Raw genomic sequence first — 19,609 nt, 5'->3', positions numbered from 1 at the left:
TCAATTCTTGATCACAATTTTTTTCCAGAGATGCATGCGTCCTTTGTAGACTAATGAGAGGTTCTTGAACAAAAATGTTTAAAGCGTTTCTTAAACACATCAATGTTTACAAACACAAATTTTAGATCTTTAACATTTTTAGTAAATTTCTTCAGACCCAACTAATAAAACTCAATTTGTTATTAGCAAGGCTGCTGTCATGGTTTTCCCTTGAAAGCTCGACCCTCTTCAAGTCTTTGTAGGAATTTCTGGAAAGTCATTTACTGTGTATGTGATGAAAATTCATTTGCAAAGCAACATTGAACTTTGCTATTTTCCAAAATCAAGGTTTTGAAAGTATCTCTGAATTTATAGTCCTTTCAAAATGACATTTCATCTGCATGTCTTTCGGCAGTATTTGTAAAATTACATTCAATGCAGCTTGTGCCATTGGAGTTTTAATGCACGTTTGTTTTGTGGAGGGACCGTGGTTCAGGCCATACACCTGTGACTGGTTTTTGTCTTGAGATTACTGAACCCAGTGTTTGATCAAATCTGCATGCATCTGATGGATATGATGATGCATGTGCTGAACCATGATTTGCCTTTTCCGTCATAAATTGTAACCAACATGTCCTGTAGAGTAGGGAGGGATAGCTTAGAAAAGCTGATGATTTTTAGTTTAAGGTAGTATGTGACTCTAAAGTGAAAGCCTTAAACTTTTGCTCAAACTTTCCTTAAGGAATCTCTCAACAATTCTCTTTCAAAATCAAGAATAAAAATTGGGGGTCACCGTCCAAATTATGGTACTAGAGAAACAACCCAAGACTTACCAATATTTAAAATTCAAAATGGCTGCCATCCCTGTTTTAATAACCCTATAGAGAAAAATAAAATTTTCAAATTTCAAAAAACTAGCCGGTGAAAAGTTTTCGTACACCAAGAGCTTTAAAATGAACCCTCACAAGTGGTATATCAGAAAAGAATTGTAAAAGTTAGTCTGAATATCTGTCCCATAGGCACATTCTACCTTAACAGAATATATAACCCCCTCATTATCAGTCTCGAAGATGCACAATGACACTTGCCGTCCACAGAAGCATCTTTGGAATACACACAGTCCCTCAACACACTGGTTTGGAAACGCCTGGGTCCCTATTGTTACAATGCGCTTTATGGTTTGATAACATGTATCTGTTTGTAATTGTAAAGGCTTCATTTCGGTTTGAATATAATCCACCCCACACCAAAATAAACACCACATTTCATGTGATACCTGTCTTAAAAGTTTATTATCAGGTAACTGGTAAAGTCACAACAGCTTTTACTATTCCCGACTTTGACTCAGAACAGTAATTTAGCAGATAGCTGAATTACCGTACAATAACTTTGTCACACTAGTTCAATCTTGACGGGTGTAGCATGCTAGCAGGGTACGCTTACCCATTCGGACACCTGGTACCACCACTTATATAGTGGTTCAAGATTGTACTACCGATTTTGTCAGTGACCTTATGTTTCTTTGTGTGTTTGTTTTTACTGTTTATTGGACCTGGTAATTTATTTGCCTTGAATGATAATGATTGCTGGAATCGATTTGATGTCATATTACTGCATCGGAATGCAGGCGAGCTACCGTAACCGCCATTTTGTTTTATAGAAATCAATACAAAACCAAATGACCGATCTCTCCAAAACCTAATGGATTGTGCAGTTTTTGAAATGGTTGACACAGGCTTCACATATTAGAGTAAATATCAGTGGTTCTGGGTAACAAATGTTTGAAAGAAAAACAACGAAAATGGGTATGAAATACTGACGCCAAACCATAATGCGCATACAATTCCTAATCCGATACTTCACATGTTAAAACAATAGATGTTTCCCAACTGTGTGGAGTGACTGTGGAATACATTAGTTTTGAGTCTGAACTTGAAGATACTAACCACACTGGGTGCTGTACTACTGTCACTGTGTGATTTAAGTCTGGTTTTAGGTGCACTGAGTTGTTTGTTGCTGGAATGGAGAGTTCAGACGGTATAACTTTGTGTGATGAGGTCGGAAGTGCATGATGGAGTGTATCATGGAAGCATGTAATTTCCTGTGACCCTATTTGGTGAACATTTGTTAGAAGGGATTTTATTTTATATAACAATAGAACATCTTTCTGTATAATTTTTTTTATGCAAAAGTACAAAAGTTTAAAAAAACTAATCATGTGGTGCTTTATAAGTGATAAACAGGGTTTTGAAATGGATTCTGTAAGTGACTGGAAATTAGAGCAGCTGTTGGAGTGACGATGTGATGTGATCATTCTTGGCATGGGTAAACAGCAATCAGTATTATTTATACAAAATCAATTTGTTAGCTGCACCTCTGACCACAAATTGTATAAACGTTGCCACAGAGCTTGTCCTCACTGATCAAAGCCTGACCCTTTTTTCTGGAAATATCTTTACATCAGCTCATACCACCATCAGGGATATAGAAAATAGCTGGCACCAGCAAAAACTACTGGCTGTAGCTAATTGCCAGCTCTAAAAATTATTAGTCTAGTCAAAAAAAGGGCATTTTGCACAAACTTAATGTGCTCCCACACTACATGTAACCATCTACACTTTCATCTTTGCCACCTGTAACCAAAATTTCCTACATCCCTGAGTGCCACTGGATGTTACATGTAAAATTATTTCATATGTCAGAACTACTTTAAGGTAGTGGTGTCAATCTGGTCGATAGAAAACTTCCCAGCTTCATCAAGAGTTGAGAATGCAACACAATGCTATTTGGTGAACATTCGTTAGAAGGGATTTTATTTTTATATAACAATAGAACATCTTTCTGTATAATTTTTTTTATGCAAAAGTACAAAAGTTTAAAAAAACTTCAAAGAACATATTTCTGTATAAAACATTTTTTTTTTATGCAAAAGTACTAAAGTTACAAAAACAACATCAAAGAACAGCTTCTGTATAAAACACTTTGATGGAGTACAGAGGTAAAAAAATCTTAGTGACAAAAAGTGTACAACAAGGATCAATTATCTCTTTTTAAGTATGTACTAGACTTAAATACTCTGTTTAAAAAGTGGACTTCTGAACTCTAATCTTTAAAGATGTTTGGTCCAAAAAAGAACTCTTTTGACAGAAAACATGACACGTTAAACAACTAAACTGCTTCAAAACTAAAGTGTGGTCTCATCTTCTAGATAACAAGACAGTAGCATCATGGAAGCATGTTATTCAAGAAAGAAGAAAAAAAATATTGTATCTGTAATTTGCTTGGCAATGCAACCAAGCCATGATATTTCTCTAATAATTTTATGACATTGAATGCAAAGTCACTGTGGTAGACAGTGAGCACTTACAAAAATTGCGCGTATTTATGGACTTATCTATAGGCTTTGAGAAAAAAGTATAAATTCCACAAAACTGGCAACTTCCTTTCATTGTTGGCTATTAAGATCACAACTGCCCTGCAGCAAACACAGTGTGCTTTTTCCTACAACTTAAAGTTTAATAGCCAAGGATATCAAATATTATAGGAATCTATATTTGTGATATCTCTATCCTTCGGGAAATATCACCTTAACAGGGCTATAAAATTTGATAGATGATATCAACTGCAATCAATTAAATGGTACATTATGATACATTTGGAAAAAAAGACAACATAAAACCATGAATTTTTAATATATCAGTACAAATGAGATTATGCCTAGCATTTCAGTTTGATGAGATTACATTCTTCTCTTGTATATGAGGGTGAGACCCTTTACTTAATAGCGCTGATCGCAAATGACGTCACTGTTCCCTCTCATTAATATGCATAAATAAACATTTGTCCAAATTTTCCGCTTAAACGACGAAAATAAAACCTGCAAGTGTTAGAAAGGCTATTTAGCGTCACACTTATTCGTATGAATTGATGACTGAGACTACAAGCTGCAACAATAGCCGCGCATACAACGACAAAATTTGTCCGAATTTCAGCTTGTTTGTCCGAAAGTCGCGCGCGTGCAGCTATATTTAGTAACAAACCCAAAATTGCGATCAACGCATACTAGGCTGGTAAATTCCTATTGAAAATACTACATCAGTTTTCTCCACTTTCTGTTTTTATTTTACTAATTTTTCTTTGGAGTGGGGGTTGGGTGAACCCAGAGACCCTTCTCTTCGGGTACAAGATGGTAAACTCCTATTGAAAATGCCATAGTCACCTGTGGATATACTACATCAGTTCTAGAACTTCTCCAGGTCGGATATGGGAATGGTTTCCATGACATCCTGATCAATCTCATCACCCAAGTTGCTAACAGTGGTTGCCTTGGAGCTTGGTGATGAACCCAAGGACACCAAAGCATGGGCAGCTGCTGTGTGATGGTGAACATCTCCTGTGTAGAAGAAAAATAATCAAACATCTTCATCTTGAATCTTTGAGAGCAGGTCCCGTGTACATTCTGTTCAATTAGGGGTGAACTGTAAAAAATGATTTTTTTTACAGAAAAAATCTGTTGCAGACCTTGCACATATCTAAACACATATACTGTACTAGAATATACCAGTAAATGCTTGTATAAAATTGCACATTGTGAGCATACTTTGTTCAACAACTGCACAGCTTTAGCAATAAATAAACGCATACAATAACACCAGCTGTTAAATTACCAATCCCAAGTCAGACTATACTGTTTTTTAACTGTCATGCAAATCTTATCAATTTTACAACTTTTTTACCCGTGACCTAGTCAGATGAAGATCTTACCCTTTTTTAATTGGCAAAGCCTTACCTGACTTTGTTTCTGCATCATGAACACCGTCTGGTTGACACTCTTTACTGTTAAAGCAAGGACTTCGCATACAAGGCTGCGTGGGTTCCAAGTGGCAGGTTGTTACAGCACTTTGACCAGTGGGGCTCATAGCCTGACTCGGAAATACCGCAGGTACAACAACTCCTGGTGTGTTTGTTGGTAATCCACCACAAAAAGAAAAATTTCTACTGGTGTATCCACACTTTGGAGCCACTGGCTGTAGATGACTGTATTGCTGCAAAAGTAATACATGCAGTGGAACTTGAAGTGACATTGGTAATTCTTTTTCTTTTAATGTTCATGTCTTTGCTATACACCTGTATAAATGCTTTTCCTTTAAAAGTGAGTTTTCCAGAGGACCATATCATCAACATCATGTACAATTTTTACATGCTAAATTTCCTGGATAAATATATTCATTTATGCAAAGTATATGAATGAGCATTGTTTGAGTATGAATCAACCATTGAGTCATTGATGAATTATCAATGGAGAATATTGAAATGGCCAGAAATTGTGCATTAATGATGATACACTGCTCAACAAGTGTCCCCACTACTATGCCTTTAAAACACTCATTTTTACCTGCTGGATGTTTGTGTTCGGAGATGTCACAAAGTTACAACCAGACGTTGATAACTGTACAGGATTCTGCAGAGGGGAGTACCCAGCACTTGTCGTGTTCACATGCGAGTTAGCCAGCTGGGAGAGGTTGATAAAACCAGTGGTTGGTGGCATTGGTATTGGTTTCAGTACTTGAGCAGTCCCTGGAATAATGGCTGCAGCACTGGCAGTCGGTGGTTGCTGTGAGTAGAACCCCTGCAGTACCGAAGGGTTGCCTGATAGCAGCAATGCTATGGCTCGGGATACATCATTAGAGTAAAAATCTGTAGGAAAGAAACAAAGAAAAGAAGCAAAAGTAACTCTCTGCCTGCAATTTCAAACTTTGTAGATGAAAGAATAGTTCCACAGTGTACTTGAAGTACTGTCACTTGAGGGCGCTCTTGTCAGTCATCTGTGAATGCAAGGAGCATATTTGTTCCAGAGTTTCAATTTCTCAACCCATTTATTCTAACATTACTGTGGACTATTTTTTGTTACTTTTATGAGCTTCTAATTCTATTCACAAAAAAATGCAAAACATACATCTGATAAAATCATACACGATAGTGTAACAATTTTGTTTTTGCACAAAACCACTTAATGTCCAAGTATAACTGAAACAGAGTAATCAATTCAGCATAATAAGATTGAAATAATGCTTTGATATTCAAACTTTTGTGTGAGCATAGGTAACAGTAGCTTGATTACCTAAAACTCGCTGCAGTATTTCAGGACTGTGTTCCGGGAAAATACAGGCAAGCTGAGCAAGGTTAGTTTGACTTGGAGACCAGTTGTATGCAGCAGTACTTGGGTTCACTTTCTTGCCTTGATTGGTGACTTGATTGAGGTGATGAAGCTGGCCAGGAAACTATCAGTGGTGAGACAGACATCTTAATAGCTCCATTGACTGTAACTTTTGATCTATTTGTCATTATCTCAGTTCCTTTTGTTTACATAGTAGCTTGTTCTACTCCCAAAGCCACTTTCAATGCCAAGTATTCAACTTAATTAAAACAGCCTGTATGCGTGTAAAACCTAATGTTACTGTTGGAGAAGTAATTATTCCGGACAGGAATTCATCGATCAGTCAGTAACAACATTACATTACACAGAGTGTAGTTGTCATGAGCTTAATACTTTGTATTCCAGAATACCTTGGAAGACAAAAGACATGTTTCCTTGGACAAAACAATGATAATTTGTCAAAAATTGAAGCTACTGTCCCTTTCATATAAAACCTTGTAAAATTAGAAAATTTACAAAAAGAGAATGTATTTGTTTTCTAAAACAAAAAAAAAACAATAAAATATTTATTAGATCAGATAAATTGTCTCAGAATCACAACTTCCTCTGTCCCTGATTTTGGAGTACTTTTTGAAAATAGATTTTAGGAAATCTGCCGCAACAACTTTTACATCGCATTGCCCCTCAGTCCCCTATACTCATACACAATTATTTGTTGTAGTGTTATTACGTACTGATGAATTTGTCAAGAAAGAATATTTATTATTAGTATGGTTTGGGCTTTCAAGATCACAAATTCACTGATAGATTTTCTGGTTGGTGAAAAGTTTACTTGTTGCTTCCTCTGTTGTCCTGTCAAGAAAATCAGAGGACATTGTACTTTCCTTTGACTTTCCTCACACTCTTGTCACGGCATGTACAGATTAAATTATTAATTTTTTTGCACAGATTTAATTATTACTCTATCTTCAAACTAACAATATACACACCAAGGTTCACAAAATACAGATGGCTTTAGACATATGGTAGTGCAATGTTTATCAAAGCCATCTTCCATAATTAAAAAAAAAGAAAAACATGCAGTTATTTATTATTTGTGTTGTTCTTGAATTCAAGATCCCAAATTCACTGGACAGAGAAAAGTTCACTTGTTGCTGCTTCCATTGTCTTGTCAAGACAATATACAGTTTTTTCCTTTTGCTAATATTTGATCATTCAAAACATCGAAATTTGATGCAATAATTTTTCTCCATCTAGATAGCTCTTTGAATCTCTTTCCTTGTTTACACTCTATCCTTTACCTAATGTACAGATCTACACCATATCTCCACGCTAACTCTATACATACTGAGCTTGACAAAATATATCTCAGACAGCTTCAGAAACATAGTGCTTATACAGTGTTTATCAAAACAATCTTCCATAATTCAAACAAAGAAAAGCATGCAATCATGAAATAATGAGAAATTTTTAATTCACATTTTGTAAAAGTTCTGTTTATATATAAAGTCAATGCTCACAACTATGCATGCATGAGTGCACATCTACAGTTTTGTGAAAGTTTTTATTTTTTGTGCTGGAGGAAGGTGAATGGGACTTGGCAACAATTAAGTGTGTCCTTTGTATTGAAACAATGGGACATGGTTTTTGAAACAATAGAGTCTACTTACACTGTCTGTATCTATTGTGCTAGTGGATGGGTCATAACAAATGTCAGTTGTCAAAGAATTCAATCCACTTGTACATGCAGGTGTCTTCGGCAGTACTGTCTTCTTCACATCTGATGTCGATGGCAAGAAAATTTCCCCATGGCTAGAGTGTTCTGATAGAAACACAGACACACAAAAGTTAACGTCTGATGATCAGATATGGATCTTTCTATGTTCAATGTACAATAAACTAAATCTACATGTACTTAAATATTGCAGAGTATTATCAAATCACCTAGTTTGTCTTCAGTGCATTGTGTATTTTTACTGAGTGCCAGTCAATTTTTGTCGCCTTTACAATTTTTTTTCAGATTTTTGCCAAAATTTTGATAAAAAACTGTAGCCAATGAAATTTTATGTCAATTTGGTCCAAATTTATCAAAAAATTTACAGAAAATTTCTTAAATTGGTAAGATGTTGCACTCAAATTTTGGTGGGAAAAAATTACAGCACTCAAAGGGTTAATTTATGGCTACTGTTTATCAATGTCAGTCACTGCTTCATAGTTGGAACTGATGAGCTGAATATAAACTACACTGAGCGATGTCACAATGCCTGAGGGGCAGTGCAAACATTTGATTGAGCTAAGTCGGTAGTTGCCTCCTCAGAACAATTTTAACGTGTTGTCTTTCAAGCACTGATTTCTCCCCCATGATATTTGTGTCATGTTTGGAAAGAACTACCATCCCATATTAAAATTGTTAAATACAAAAGTGAGAGCGACGTTTCATTTTTCTCAACTAATTCTAATTTTTCTTAACATTTCTTTTACTCCCTCAAAATACTTGCACCACATTTGTTTGGCAGTACCAGCCCATATGTCATATGATATTAAAATCACTGAACACAAAAGTGACATCAAATGTTCATTCTCAATTGTAATTTTTGTAGATGTCAGAGAACAGTTTACATATTGTGAAGACCTGAAGACACTTTAAATAATTATGTGATAGAAAAACATTGGTAGATAAGACTGGATACAAATTTCAACATTTTCATTTTCATTGCCAGTTTGACAGGAAGCACAAACATTTGACAACCAATAATACCTGACTCTGATGTTTTCTTCTTCTTGATCGGTCTCGGATGAATGTAAGGTTCTGATTTGGACTTGGATGTCAGTTGTCTCTTTTGTGATTCTTGTTGCCGACGGATTGCAACCTGAGCAGCCATAATCCTTCTTCGTTCCCTTTTTTTGAAAAGAGTAATGTGAAACTCCATTTTGCTATTTGCCAGTTATTCTAAAGTTTAAAATTCTCAACATTCAATTCCTCTTGTACCACCGTCCCAATACTGATAGTCATATATTGCTACCACACATCAATGTACAACCTAGGTGTGGACTGAGGCATAGAGGCAAGACACATAGTTTTTCATGCTAAATTGATGTTAATTTTAAGCTGGGAATTTAGGTCAGCACACATACAATAACATTTTTCTCATGCAAGTATTCATTCAGATGAAAAACTAATATTCACAAGTGAAAGGCTAATATGTATTTAACCCATTGTGCGCCGTCAATTTTTCTCGCCTTTATAAAGTATACCCTAGTCAATTTTCCTCAGATTTTTGCCAAAATTCTGATAAAAAACTGTAGCAATGGAGTATGATGTCCATTTGGTCCAAAATTATCCAAAAAATTCAGAAAAATTTATAAAAAGTTGGTAAAATGTGGCAATAAAATTTTGGTGGAAAAAACAGCACTCGAAGGGTTAATCAAAACTTCAACAGAATATGCTTGCAAATAATTATTCCATATACCATTGAAAATATATCCACAAGATGTCAGTATCTATGCCAGTGCAAGACTTCTGTAAATTTTGACCGAAAAAGTAACATTAGTTACAATGTACTCATAGTTCAGGATCTAAAAGAGTTGCAAAGTCCTTTAATAATACCTATAGATATATTGATGATCTCATCAGTTTGAACAATCCTGGAATTTCTAATTACCTCCATCACATATATCCAGATGAATTAGAAATTAAAGAAACAACGGAGAGCATGAACTCAGCATCGTATCTTGATCTATTTATTGAAATTAGACACAATGCAATACACACCAAGTTGTATGATAAAAGGGATGATTTTAATTTTGAAATCATTAACTTTCCCTACTTGACCAGTAATATTCCGTCGAGTCCAGCTTATGGTGTGTACATTTCACAACTACTGAGATACTGTAGAGCTTGTGATTCATATGGAGATTTTCAAGAGAGACACAGCTTATTAGTCTTAAAGCTGGTGAGACAAGGATTTTCACAAAGTAGTTGGTTAGATCTTTTAAGAAGTTCTATGTAGATATGGAGATCTTATATCTAAATATGGCAAATCTGTCACTCAGATGATGAAAGACAGTATTCCCGACTTTGACTCAGAACAGTAATTTAGCAGATAGCTGAATTACCGTACAATAACTTTGTCACACTAGTTCAATCTTGACGGGTGTAGCATGCTAGCAGGGTACGCTTACCCATTCCGGACACCTGGTACCACCACTTATATAGTGATTCAAGATTGTACTACCGATTTTGTCAGTGATCTTATGTTTCTTTGTGTGTTTGTTTTTACTGTTTATTGGACCTGGTAATTTATTTGCCTTGAATGATAATGATTGCTGGAATCGATTTGATGTCATATATTACAATGTACATATAATGCTACATGGAGCAAACTATGAACAGAATGCTGTGATTTTACAATTGCAAAATCCCATCAACAAGTCGGAAGACGGCAGTGTTTCATCCAGGATGGCATCAAAAGATGGAATTCCCCTTTAACAGAAAATTTAGGGGGATTTCACCAGTTCATGTGTTCTGTACTTGTATCTCTAAGGCGTGACTGGCACCATTTCAAGGAGGCTGGTCCCCCCTTGACAAATTACTTGGGGGTGCCGAAATGTCAACAGTGGGGGAATCCCCCATCCCCTCTCTGGATGAAATACTGACTTCTTTGTTGTGACAGTTGCAAACCTAACAAACGGTGCAATGGTGTGCTTGTGAGCAAGGAGCAATGCAGACGGCAAAATTGAGTTTTTTCGATGTCTAATTTTACACGCGCCTTCAAATGCACAGAATATCACTAGCTTTTCAACAAATTGCAATACTAAATTATAAGAATTAAAACTTCATCCATACCAAGTTCCATACTAAGATCTAGAACTTACCCGATCAAGGAGCAATTTTGGCATTCACAGAACCTGTAGGGACATTCTCTCTTGTGGCCTTTTAGCAAGACAATCACACCGTGATTTCGACATCTTGCACATGTTGGAGATTTGACTTTGATCGTCTTGTACACGTACACCTCTTCATCCATCCTCTTCATACATTGATCTTTATGATATTAAAATATTCAAGTATTTGAGAGAGTTTTTATACCTGCGAAGAAAATTGCGATAAAAACAACGCTAGGTGTGTAAATCAACCCTTTGGTTACCAAGGCATTGTAGAAGTTCTCTGCAATGGTACCAGGTAGCAGACTTGCGTCGGTGCGGCGGCAGGTACTACTACTACACCTAAAGCTTGTCTTTGTCACTTTTAACTCAGGACACTGCGGCTTTGCACGTACTACCTACGTAGCGTTGGTGTCGCGGACATCCTCAAAATCACCAACGAAATTCCTGGAGTTGTCGGACGGGAAATGAATTCAGAAAAGAAGACAGAATTGCTATAGGTTGGCGAAAGGGACCATTGTAGTACACAGAGGTGTTGACGCACGAAAATTGGCAGCGTTTGGCAAATGTTTAGCCTTTAGGAACAGAAAGTTGGAAGCATTAATTTGAAAAAAGAAACTTACAAAAGGTAAACATTTGGATCGAATTTTGTGACAAATATCTGGATATGAATCAGAATGATTCAACAACTTAGTACATGTATCTTTTCGTGGGCACTTAAACATTAAAGCTCGACACCGATCAGTTTTGCTCTTGCAACATTCATAAAATGATTTTCCACGATTTTTATCAAAAAAGACTTCACGATGGCTTTAAAACTTTCAATTTCCATACGACATCCGATGAGCGTTCTGACAGATAATCATCAAACACTTTAGATGTTGACATTATTTGGTAAAATATGATTCTCGATGAGACTTCAGGTCTTGACATGATTTGAACGATAGTCTGTCCAGACTATCGGCATATCGCGTTGCCAATGTCAGCTATTTGAAGTCGGTATCGCCGTTCAAGTTTTAGCGCGTAAAACCTTCGGTGTAAATCTTTAGATTGCATGTAACACTAATCACAATATTTGTGTGTAAAACGCAGACTCAATGAGATACTGACCAGACTTTGAATATCGAGTGCAGTAACGGGGATTTCCTTGACGGTTTCACAGAAACTTTTGCCACAATCTGTCAAAATTTGGTTGACGGTTACACCTCGCTCCAGCTATAGGGCGTCTGACTGTCTACTGGCGCCGTTTGGAGATTTCCAGAAATGAATCGGTTTGTAGCCAATATTATTGGTGTCAATAAAATTATTCGTAAACTTTTGACCAATCCAGGGGAAGTATTTCTATCATCTCTATTCATATGTAAATTTAAGGCGTGTACTTCCTGCATGTCCAGGGTCCACCTTCACTAGACTCACGTGACTCATGAACACTTTTCTTTCCAAAAAGGACACAGGTACTTCGGACACATTGTAGCAACACATACACGCACGTACGTACATCATGTATATGGAGACTTTGAATGGTATGGTATCGCATGCCGCAACGCGTATCGCATGCGATTCAAAGTATGGGACGGTCGACCCGACATCGGGGTGTTGCATGTTGTGATACGTGAACAAACCCTAGCAGTAGACTATGCATTGAACGATGTTTTTAATGTGTTTTTATCTTTTCTTGGTTGTTTGTCACAATGTACAAGCGCGGCGTTATCCTCTTGGAATGTAATTTCTTTGGAGACAACGCCGGAGCCATCCGGCAGATACTCCAACGCAGCGTACAGGTTGTAACCTTGGTTGGCCGTGGGGATTGGGCTTCTGTCGTGATGCTCGCGCCTTGCCTTTGTTGGGGCAAGGCGCGAGCCGCACGACAGAAGCCCAATCCCCATGGCCAACCAAGGCTACAATTATTGCAGCTAGATCATGGATGTAAAAAAAAAAATTTTTTTACATCCATGGCTAGATGAACCCCAATGCCCTCCATGGTAAAATTGTAAATTGCGTTATTGTTTAAATTTGATTTGATTTTCGTGTTCCGTTTATCAATTTTCATTTTAATCGTTTTCTGATTTTAAGCCAACTAAACCTACAGGCGGGTAAGTGATGTCGGTCGTGCGTCTTTGTACGTATCTACGGTAAACTAAAGATATAAAAATCGGGATACCGTCTGACAAGAAAAAAATTGGGAGGGCTTAGGGGCATTGCGGTCGCGATCTTGCTCACCATTTGGCGATGATCAACGGTCAACCTGACCTTGGAGACAAAAACAGAGGAGACGGGTAAGTTAACGGAAGTAGCAGGGAAGAGGGAAATGCAACGAGCATGATTAAATCTTCATGCAATCAAAGGAACGAAGAACCATACTGTTGGGATATCACATTTAATCAATTCACGACAACGTGGGAACGTTTGTCGATCGGATTTTCAACGGAAAGCTTATTTGAAATTGATATTCATTGAGATAAATGTATTAGCATGACAATCCATGCAACGGAGCAAGGTCAACCGTTGACAAAGTCCGGTGGAAAATTTTATGCACGCCCAGAAATATAGCCGTGTGGCATGGTGATCGATCGACGGAGGTTTCCATGAGGAAAAGGAAAAATACAGGATTTAGTACTCATCATCCACACATTCCTCATAGCTTTGCATGGCGGGGATGTGTGTTATCACCGGTCGTGGTGGAAGGGTAGGCCTATACCGTTATACGTAGTATACAATGCTCACAGCCATGCCACCACACACTCAACCATAGGGTCCTCAGTCTCCGATGATGATGATGATGATGATGATGATGATGATGATGATTATAATGAAGAAAAATAAAAATATATTTGGACTCAGTAAATTTGTTGTTGTTATTATTGTTGTTGTTGTTGATAGTATTTGCAGAAAAGAACAAAGTATGCGCTGCAAAATTCAGTACAGCCTAACTATACATATGCGCTGCAAAATTCAACACAGCCTAACTTAATTACAAGATACTGAGACAAAACGTCACTTTATGAGGACAAATGCCACATGAAAGAAACCGAAAGTACTTTTCAAGATTCTCATTAAAGTGGTCTATGTCCACACGGACTGTGCCCTGGCCAAATACTAGTTACTCATTAGCAGTTCATAACACATATACCTGTCACGCAGAGCTATGTTGAATGTATCCTAGACCAGTGTTTGTACTATTCCTCATGGAAAATATCCCATGACCTATGATTTGCCAATTTCCCTTTTTTCATGATGTTTCTCACCTCCTTTTTTATTAACGGAAAACAAATTCTCTTGGCCTTTTTACTTTTGATAAAAGTAACATTGCAAATGCAAATCCTCACTGCTTGCTAAACATCCTGCACTTGTTTCTTCGTTTTCGTTCGTCCGCAGTCTGTGCGGGAGGGACTTTGGTTCATTTGAAAGCCAAGGCACGTTTCAGAAATCTACGCTGGGGGGGGGGGTAAGACATCGACAATGCGTCAGTATGAATCAACTCTCCTCTTTGTTGAAAGCTGATCTAAGCCCTACAGCTGTGTAAAATTAAAGGATATAGACAGATGATGAATCTCAAAGAGCATGGTGAGGGTTCTTGTCCATTTACTGTAACTTACAACACATGCAATTTAATAACGAAAATGGTAGCCTTCTCACTTGAAATTTCAGTAGTTATCCGCCCTAGTGCAAGCTATATGGGAACTTTTCGTCTAGGTTGGCCTGAAAAGAAAGCTATGGGATTAAGCAAAGTGTAAAAGTGATGAGGCAAATATTTGTTTTAGAGAAATCTGTCAGGTTTTGACATGTTTGTTTGTTTGTATTTGTTTTACACTTTAAATGAGCGACTGAGTTTCTCAGAAGAGAAATTTTCATCGGGGTTCAATGCACCTATAGAGGAAATCACACTATTATACATAGTGTGGAAAACATCTTACCTACAGAGGAAATCACACTACATTATGAGGAAAAATCGTAGGGAACGGCTACATTTTTTTTATCAATGCTTTCAAATTCACCTTAGAATTAATTACATTTAGAGCATAGTTCAAAACACAGAGCAAAGAATTCAAAATCTTAAATTTTGTAGATCTATACTAAAACCTTATCTGGCCTGCACATCATGTGACTTTGTACATCATGTGACTTTGTACATAAGGTGACTTTTCGGAATAGCGCAATCCATGTTCTGTGTGTAACGTGTTTTGTACCGATGAATTCTTCTTTGGAAAGTGAAGGTACTGCAGAAGGTAAAATTGGTAGAAAGTAATACATTCTTTATCTGACTTTAAACGAAGAGAATAAGTCCACTGAAGGAAAATCATAATGTAGCTCAATCAGTACACGAAAGTCTGTCTTCTGCGGAATTAAAAGTTACCGATATTTTTTTCTAGATTATATTTTCGGCCCCATCACCTGTACAGTCATACTGAGACAAAACGTCACCTTATGAGGACAAACGCCGAATGAAGGAAATCGAAAGTACTTCTCAAGATTCTCATTAAAGGGGCAGGTCAGTCATTTATCACTTTTATCTATAAAAATTAAATTGACTAACTTGATAAAAATTATAATGGGGAAACAAAGGGCTAACACCATGTAGGCACTCACTGTCAACAAGAACTTATCCGGAACCAGGGATTGAGGACTGCCCCTTTAACTGTCACTGGACACGTGCAAATGAAGTTCGTCTTGTCTGTAGTTGTGAAGGGTACAATTTTGTGTGTTACATATGTCTAACTTTCATGCGTCTTGGCCGACAAGTTTCTAACACTCATGGTACCGCACCTTGTGTGCGAGTATGCCTAAGCTTAAAATTCACGGGAAAAAATAAAAACAGAGAACTACCGAGTATTTTAAAAGGGAATCGTCAGCGTCTGGAGAAACTTTAATAACATTGGTACTGTCACATTTTTTGTTCCATGGTGTTATGTTATTGTTGTTTCATTTTTAATGTTTTATTTATTGTGCTAATTCTTGTAAACCTTATGGAACAGTTTACATGCCCCTGTACACGTCATTATGCGTGCACTGTGTCCACAGTCAGGTGACGTACTTCACCCTGCGCGCATAGATCATTGCCAATGGCATGGAACTCTGCGTCGAATTCCAGAACACGATCCCTAGTGATTGTTCGGATTTCCACCATCTTTTGTGTCATTGTCATCGTGGAAGCGGCAGAGACACAGGGAAGCTTTTATTTGGTTTGTCGACCAAATCCTCCCAACAATACACATAAACTTCAGTGATGTCAGAGACAGCCAAACCAACCAGCGTCATCAGAAAAGAGGATGGCGAGCAGGCAGCAAAATCCGTGATCGTCGTCAAGACCGAAAGAGCATCCCATGCCAACAATAAAGATGCGCTCTCGGATACCAACGCTGCGTGCAAAGTTTTCGCCGGCGGAGATCTCGCCACTCTGCGTTTTACATCGGCAGACAAGATCCAAGTCGTGCCTCTGGCTTCTTCCAAATCAGATATGCCGAAAATAGCCGAAGTGAAAACTTTAGCAACATGCACGGAGCCGATGTATTACAGTATAGTCAGGACAACAGCTCCTTGCTCTGTTGCTACGAGACAGCTACCTCCCGGTACTCCGATGAAAGTGGTCTTGCCTACGTCTACCACAGCAGAAGGTAGTCACGTCGTTGCTACATCATCCGGACACGTGCAAAAACCTACAGTAGCTACTACTACTGCAACGTATACTTCAACAGCGATGAAAATGCTGCACGGTCCGACCTTAAACAACACCGGGTTACGAACTGTGGATGTATCCCCCTTGACGTCGTCGGCAGCGGGAACTCCAGAGACGAAAACTTCCGAAGTGTCGATGCAACAAAGTAATTCATCGCAGGAAAGTGAATTTGGTTAGTAAGATAAGACAGAAAGAACATTGATTTCATTGCAAGTCTTTAATTACACAAATTAAATAGCACAAATTTAAGTTGATTACGAATAGTTAATGCCTTCAAAAGAAAATTCATCTGAAAGTAGTCTAGTTGAAGAAAATCAAAAATTCTGAAATGTTGGATTAGCTTGAGGCTTTACTATAATATGCACAGTTACTTTACAGCATTACGATAATCGTTCTGCTTTCAGTCCCAAGATGTGCTGTTCACTGTTAACCGTTGAGCTACGTCAAACTAATAATTTCTGAAAGTGATACGTGCAATTGCTATACAAACTCATGTTTGAATGTAACTTGAAGATCGGACAGAAGAAAAACCTATGATCAGAAATGACGGTGAACGTTGACAGTTTATGTCATCAATTTATGTATTGTTCATGATGAATTGTACATCCGATTTCAGACTACGGACGACGCAACAATGATCCGAACCACATCAAGCGACCAATGAATGCTTTCATGGTGTGGGCTCGCATCTATCGACCAATTCTGGCCAAGCAATGTCCAAGCGCTAACAACGCTGAAATCAGTGTTAAACTTGGCGAGGTTTGGAACAGTATGAGCAACGATGCAAAGAAGCCATACTACGAGGAAGCTCAAAAGATTAAAGACCAGCATAAAAAGGATCACCCAGGTAAAGAAATGCGATTGAGATGCGGATCTCTCTCTCTCTCTCTCTCTCTCTCTCTCTCTCTCTCTCTCTCTCTCCATGAATAATTGCATAGTGGGTTAATATGATGACGCGCAATATTGAGCTATGTTGACGTGATGCATCCAAATATCGTGCATAATATACATTGTTTGTGAACAAAAAGCGCACAGGCGCAGTTCCGACGACACCCCCTATTGTTCTCTATCTTATGTTTAGGGAACTTCTTCATGAACGAAAAATACTTAATAAGCATTTTTTGAAAAATAAATAAATAAATAAATAAATAAATAAATAAATAAATAAATGAATAAATAAATAAAGTACACTCAGCGCACGGTATTTAGTGGCGCCTTCTATCATATGTACAGATTGTCAGCACTAAATATCTCAGAGGAATTTAGTGTTGGCTAGAATCTACTTATTACGCATTGGATGTGTGTTTCCTGGTATAGTACTTGAAACGATCTTCTTCAAGTGCAGTGGTTGAGGGTCGTGTTTGGCACCCAAGTTATCGCTGTGACAGTACATTGCAAAGAATCGTGAGAATACGAGATAAGAACTCTGGCCGCGGAATCCGGTTGAATGTAATCGGCTTATGTGCTGCAGTTTGCAATACCATCCAGAATCTTTTTAAGTCATGATGGTTTTTTTTAAAGTGTGATTTATAATCAATAATTTTTGGCAAATTACGTTGGGAACTTTTGTCTATTTTTCAAATCAGGATGGGTTTACCAACCTAGGCCGCCTAAGAGACGACGCTTAAATACTCTAATACCGATGAACCCCATGTTTACCCAAAGGAGTATACCAACTGTAAGCACTGGAATCCAGAATTATCAAAACACGATATCCTACAGTGGTGTTGATCCTGCCTCCATGACAACGGGCAGATATGCTCCCATGGCAACCACAGGCTTGAGGTTTGCCGGAAATCAGCCATCCTCAACGATGACCAGAATAGGTACTGCATTATCTATTTCTACCCATGTGTCCATCTTTTTAACCATTAATCTCTCTCTCTCTTTCTATCTATCTCTCGTACATCTTAATAAGGTAATTTTAGCGTCAATAATTTGGTAATTTAAACCATACAAAGCAAGTATGCTCACGCGGACTATTTTCAAACTTACCTGCAATCAACTCAGTCAAACTGCATGCTCTAAAGCCACTTTATTATGATTTTCTTTGTATTACAAGGGCCAGTCCAGCCACAAGGACAAGCGACGCCTTCCTCACCTGCATTCTACCCTGGCACAAACGTTCTGAAACCGAGAGTGTACGGACAGACGATAAGACTAATCCAACCGGCAAATGTGAGCGCGCCGCCAACAGTAAGATTCAATACACTTTCGTTTTTCTGTGGCTCAGCGAAATCTTTTTGCCACCGTAGTGCAGACTGGCCTACTGCATCACGTTTTAACGAGTTTAAAGTGCGTTGTGTTCGGCGGTCCGATTTTAATGGTGAATACCACATCATTAAGTGGAAATATGCCACAGTATCTCTGTGCAGGGCTATGCTTTTGCTGACAAACAAACCATTATATTTCTTTTGCACACAATGAAATTCTGATAGCTTTTGCTATCAAATAAATGTCATTAAAATTGAACTTCAAAAATTTGTCCCTTGATCTGAAATTTCCCATGTACTCTTTTTTGGGGAGACTATTTGACCTGGTCTTTGTTTTTTTTTTACCAAAACAGCCACTCGGGTATCAAGGACATCCAAAGGAAGCATACCTAATTACGCAATCTTCAGTCAACAAATTGCCACCCAATGTCACTCAAATCATGAACACACCATCTGGCACGGCACAGATGCTGAACCTGCCTGTGTCTTGTACACCAGCATTCACCGCCAGAAACGATGTCAGGGTCTGCCCTGTCCCGAAGTACAACCCATCGAATGTAGTCATGACTGAGTATGGCCAACAGCTGCAAATGAGTTGCAATGAACCAAGTGTAGACGGCAAAGATTTCAGTTTTATCGAAGAGTGGCTGCAGAAAAACCAGATGGCTGGCAGCGGCCGACCAATCTCAATAGATGAGGAGG

General features: G+C 38.0%; 1 protein-coding gene across 1 annotated transcript; it reads right to left on the bottom strand.

Annotated features, from left to right (window-relative positions):
- Positions 1-2,950: 2,950 nt before the first annotated feature.
- On the bottom strand, positions 2,951-12,253 carry LOC139120356 (doublesex- and mab-3-related transcription factor 1A-like). Its single transcript, XM_070684696.1, has 8 exons — positions 12,131-12,253; positions 11,012-11,180; positions 8,895-9,034; positions 7,807-7,958; positions 6,101-6,260; positions 5,375-5,676; positions 4,769-5,024; positions 2,951-4,372 (listed from the first exon to the last, which is right to left on the bottom strand). The coding sequence occupies exons 2-8, from the start codon at positions 11,170-11,172 to the stop codon at positions 4,221-4,223; spliced, it is 1,323 nt and encodes a 440-aa protein (XP_070540797.1). The 5' UTR covers positions 11,173-11,180; positions 12,131-12,253; the 3' UTR covers positions 2,951-4,220.
- Positions 12,254-19,609: the final 7,356 nt, after the last annotated feature.

The sequence above is a fragment of the Ptychodera flava genome, chromosome 20 (assembly GCF_041260155.1).
Source record: "Ptychodera flava strain L36383 chromosome 20, AS_Pfla_20210202, whole genome shotgun sequence".
NCBI classification, from domain to species: Eukaryota; Metazoa; Hemichordata; class Enteropneusta; family Ptychoderidae; genus Ptychodera; species Ptychodera flava.
Note: the sequence above shows the minus strand (reverse complement) of the source record. Positions and strands in the feature narration are given on the sequence as shown.

Coding starts and splice junctions, on each gene's coding strand:
- LOC139120356 (XM_070684696.1), bottom strand. CDS start 11,172: ATGAAGAGGATGGATGAAGAGGTGTACGTGTACAAGACGATCAAAGTC. Junction 6,261..7,806: donor GCACAATAGATACAGACAGT/GTAAGTAGACTC, acceptor CACCACTGATAG/TTTCCTGGCCAGCTTCATCA. Junction 5,677..6,100: donor AATACTGCAGCGAGTTTTAG/GTAATCAAGCTA, acceptor TCTTTCCTACAG/ATTTTTACTCTAATGATGTA.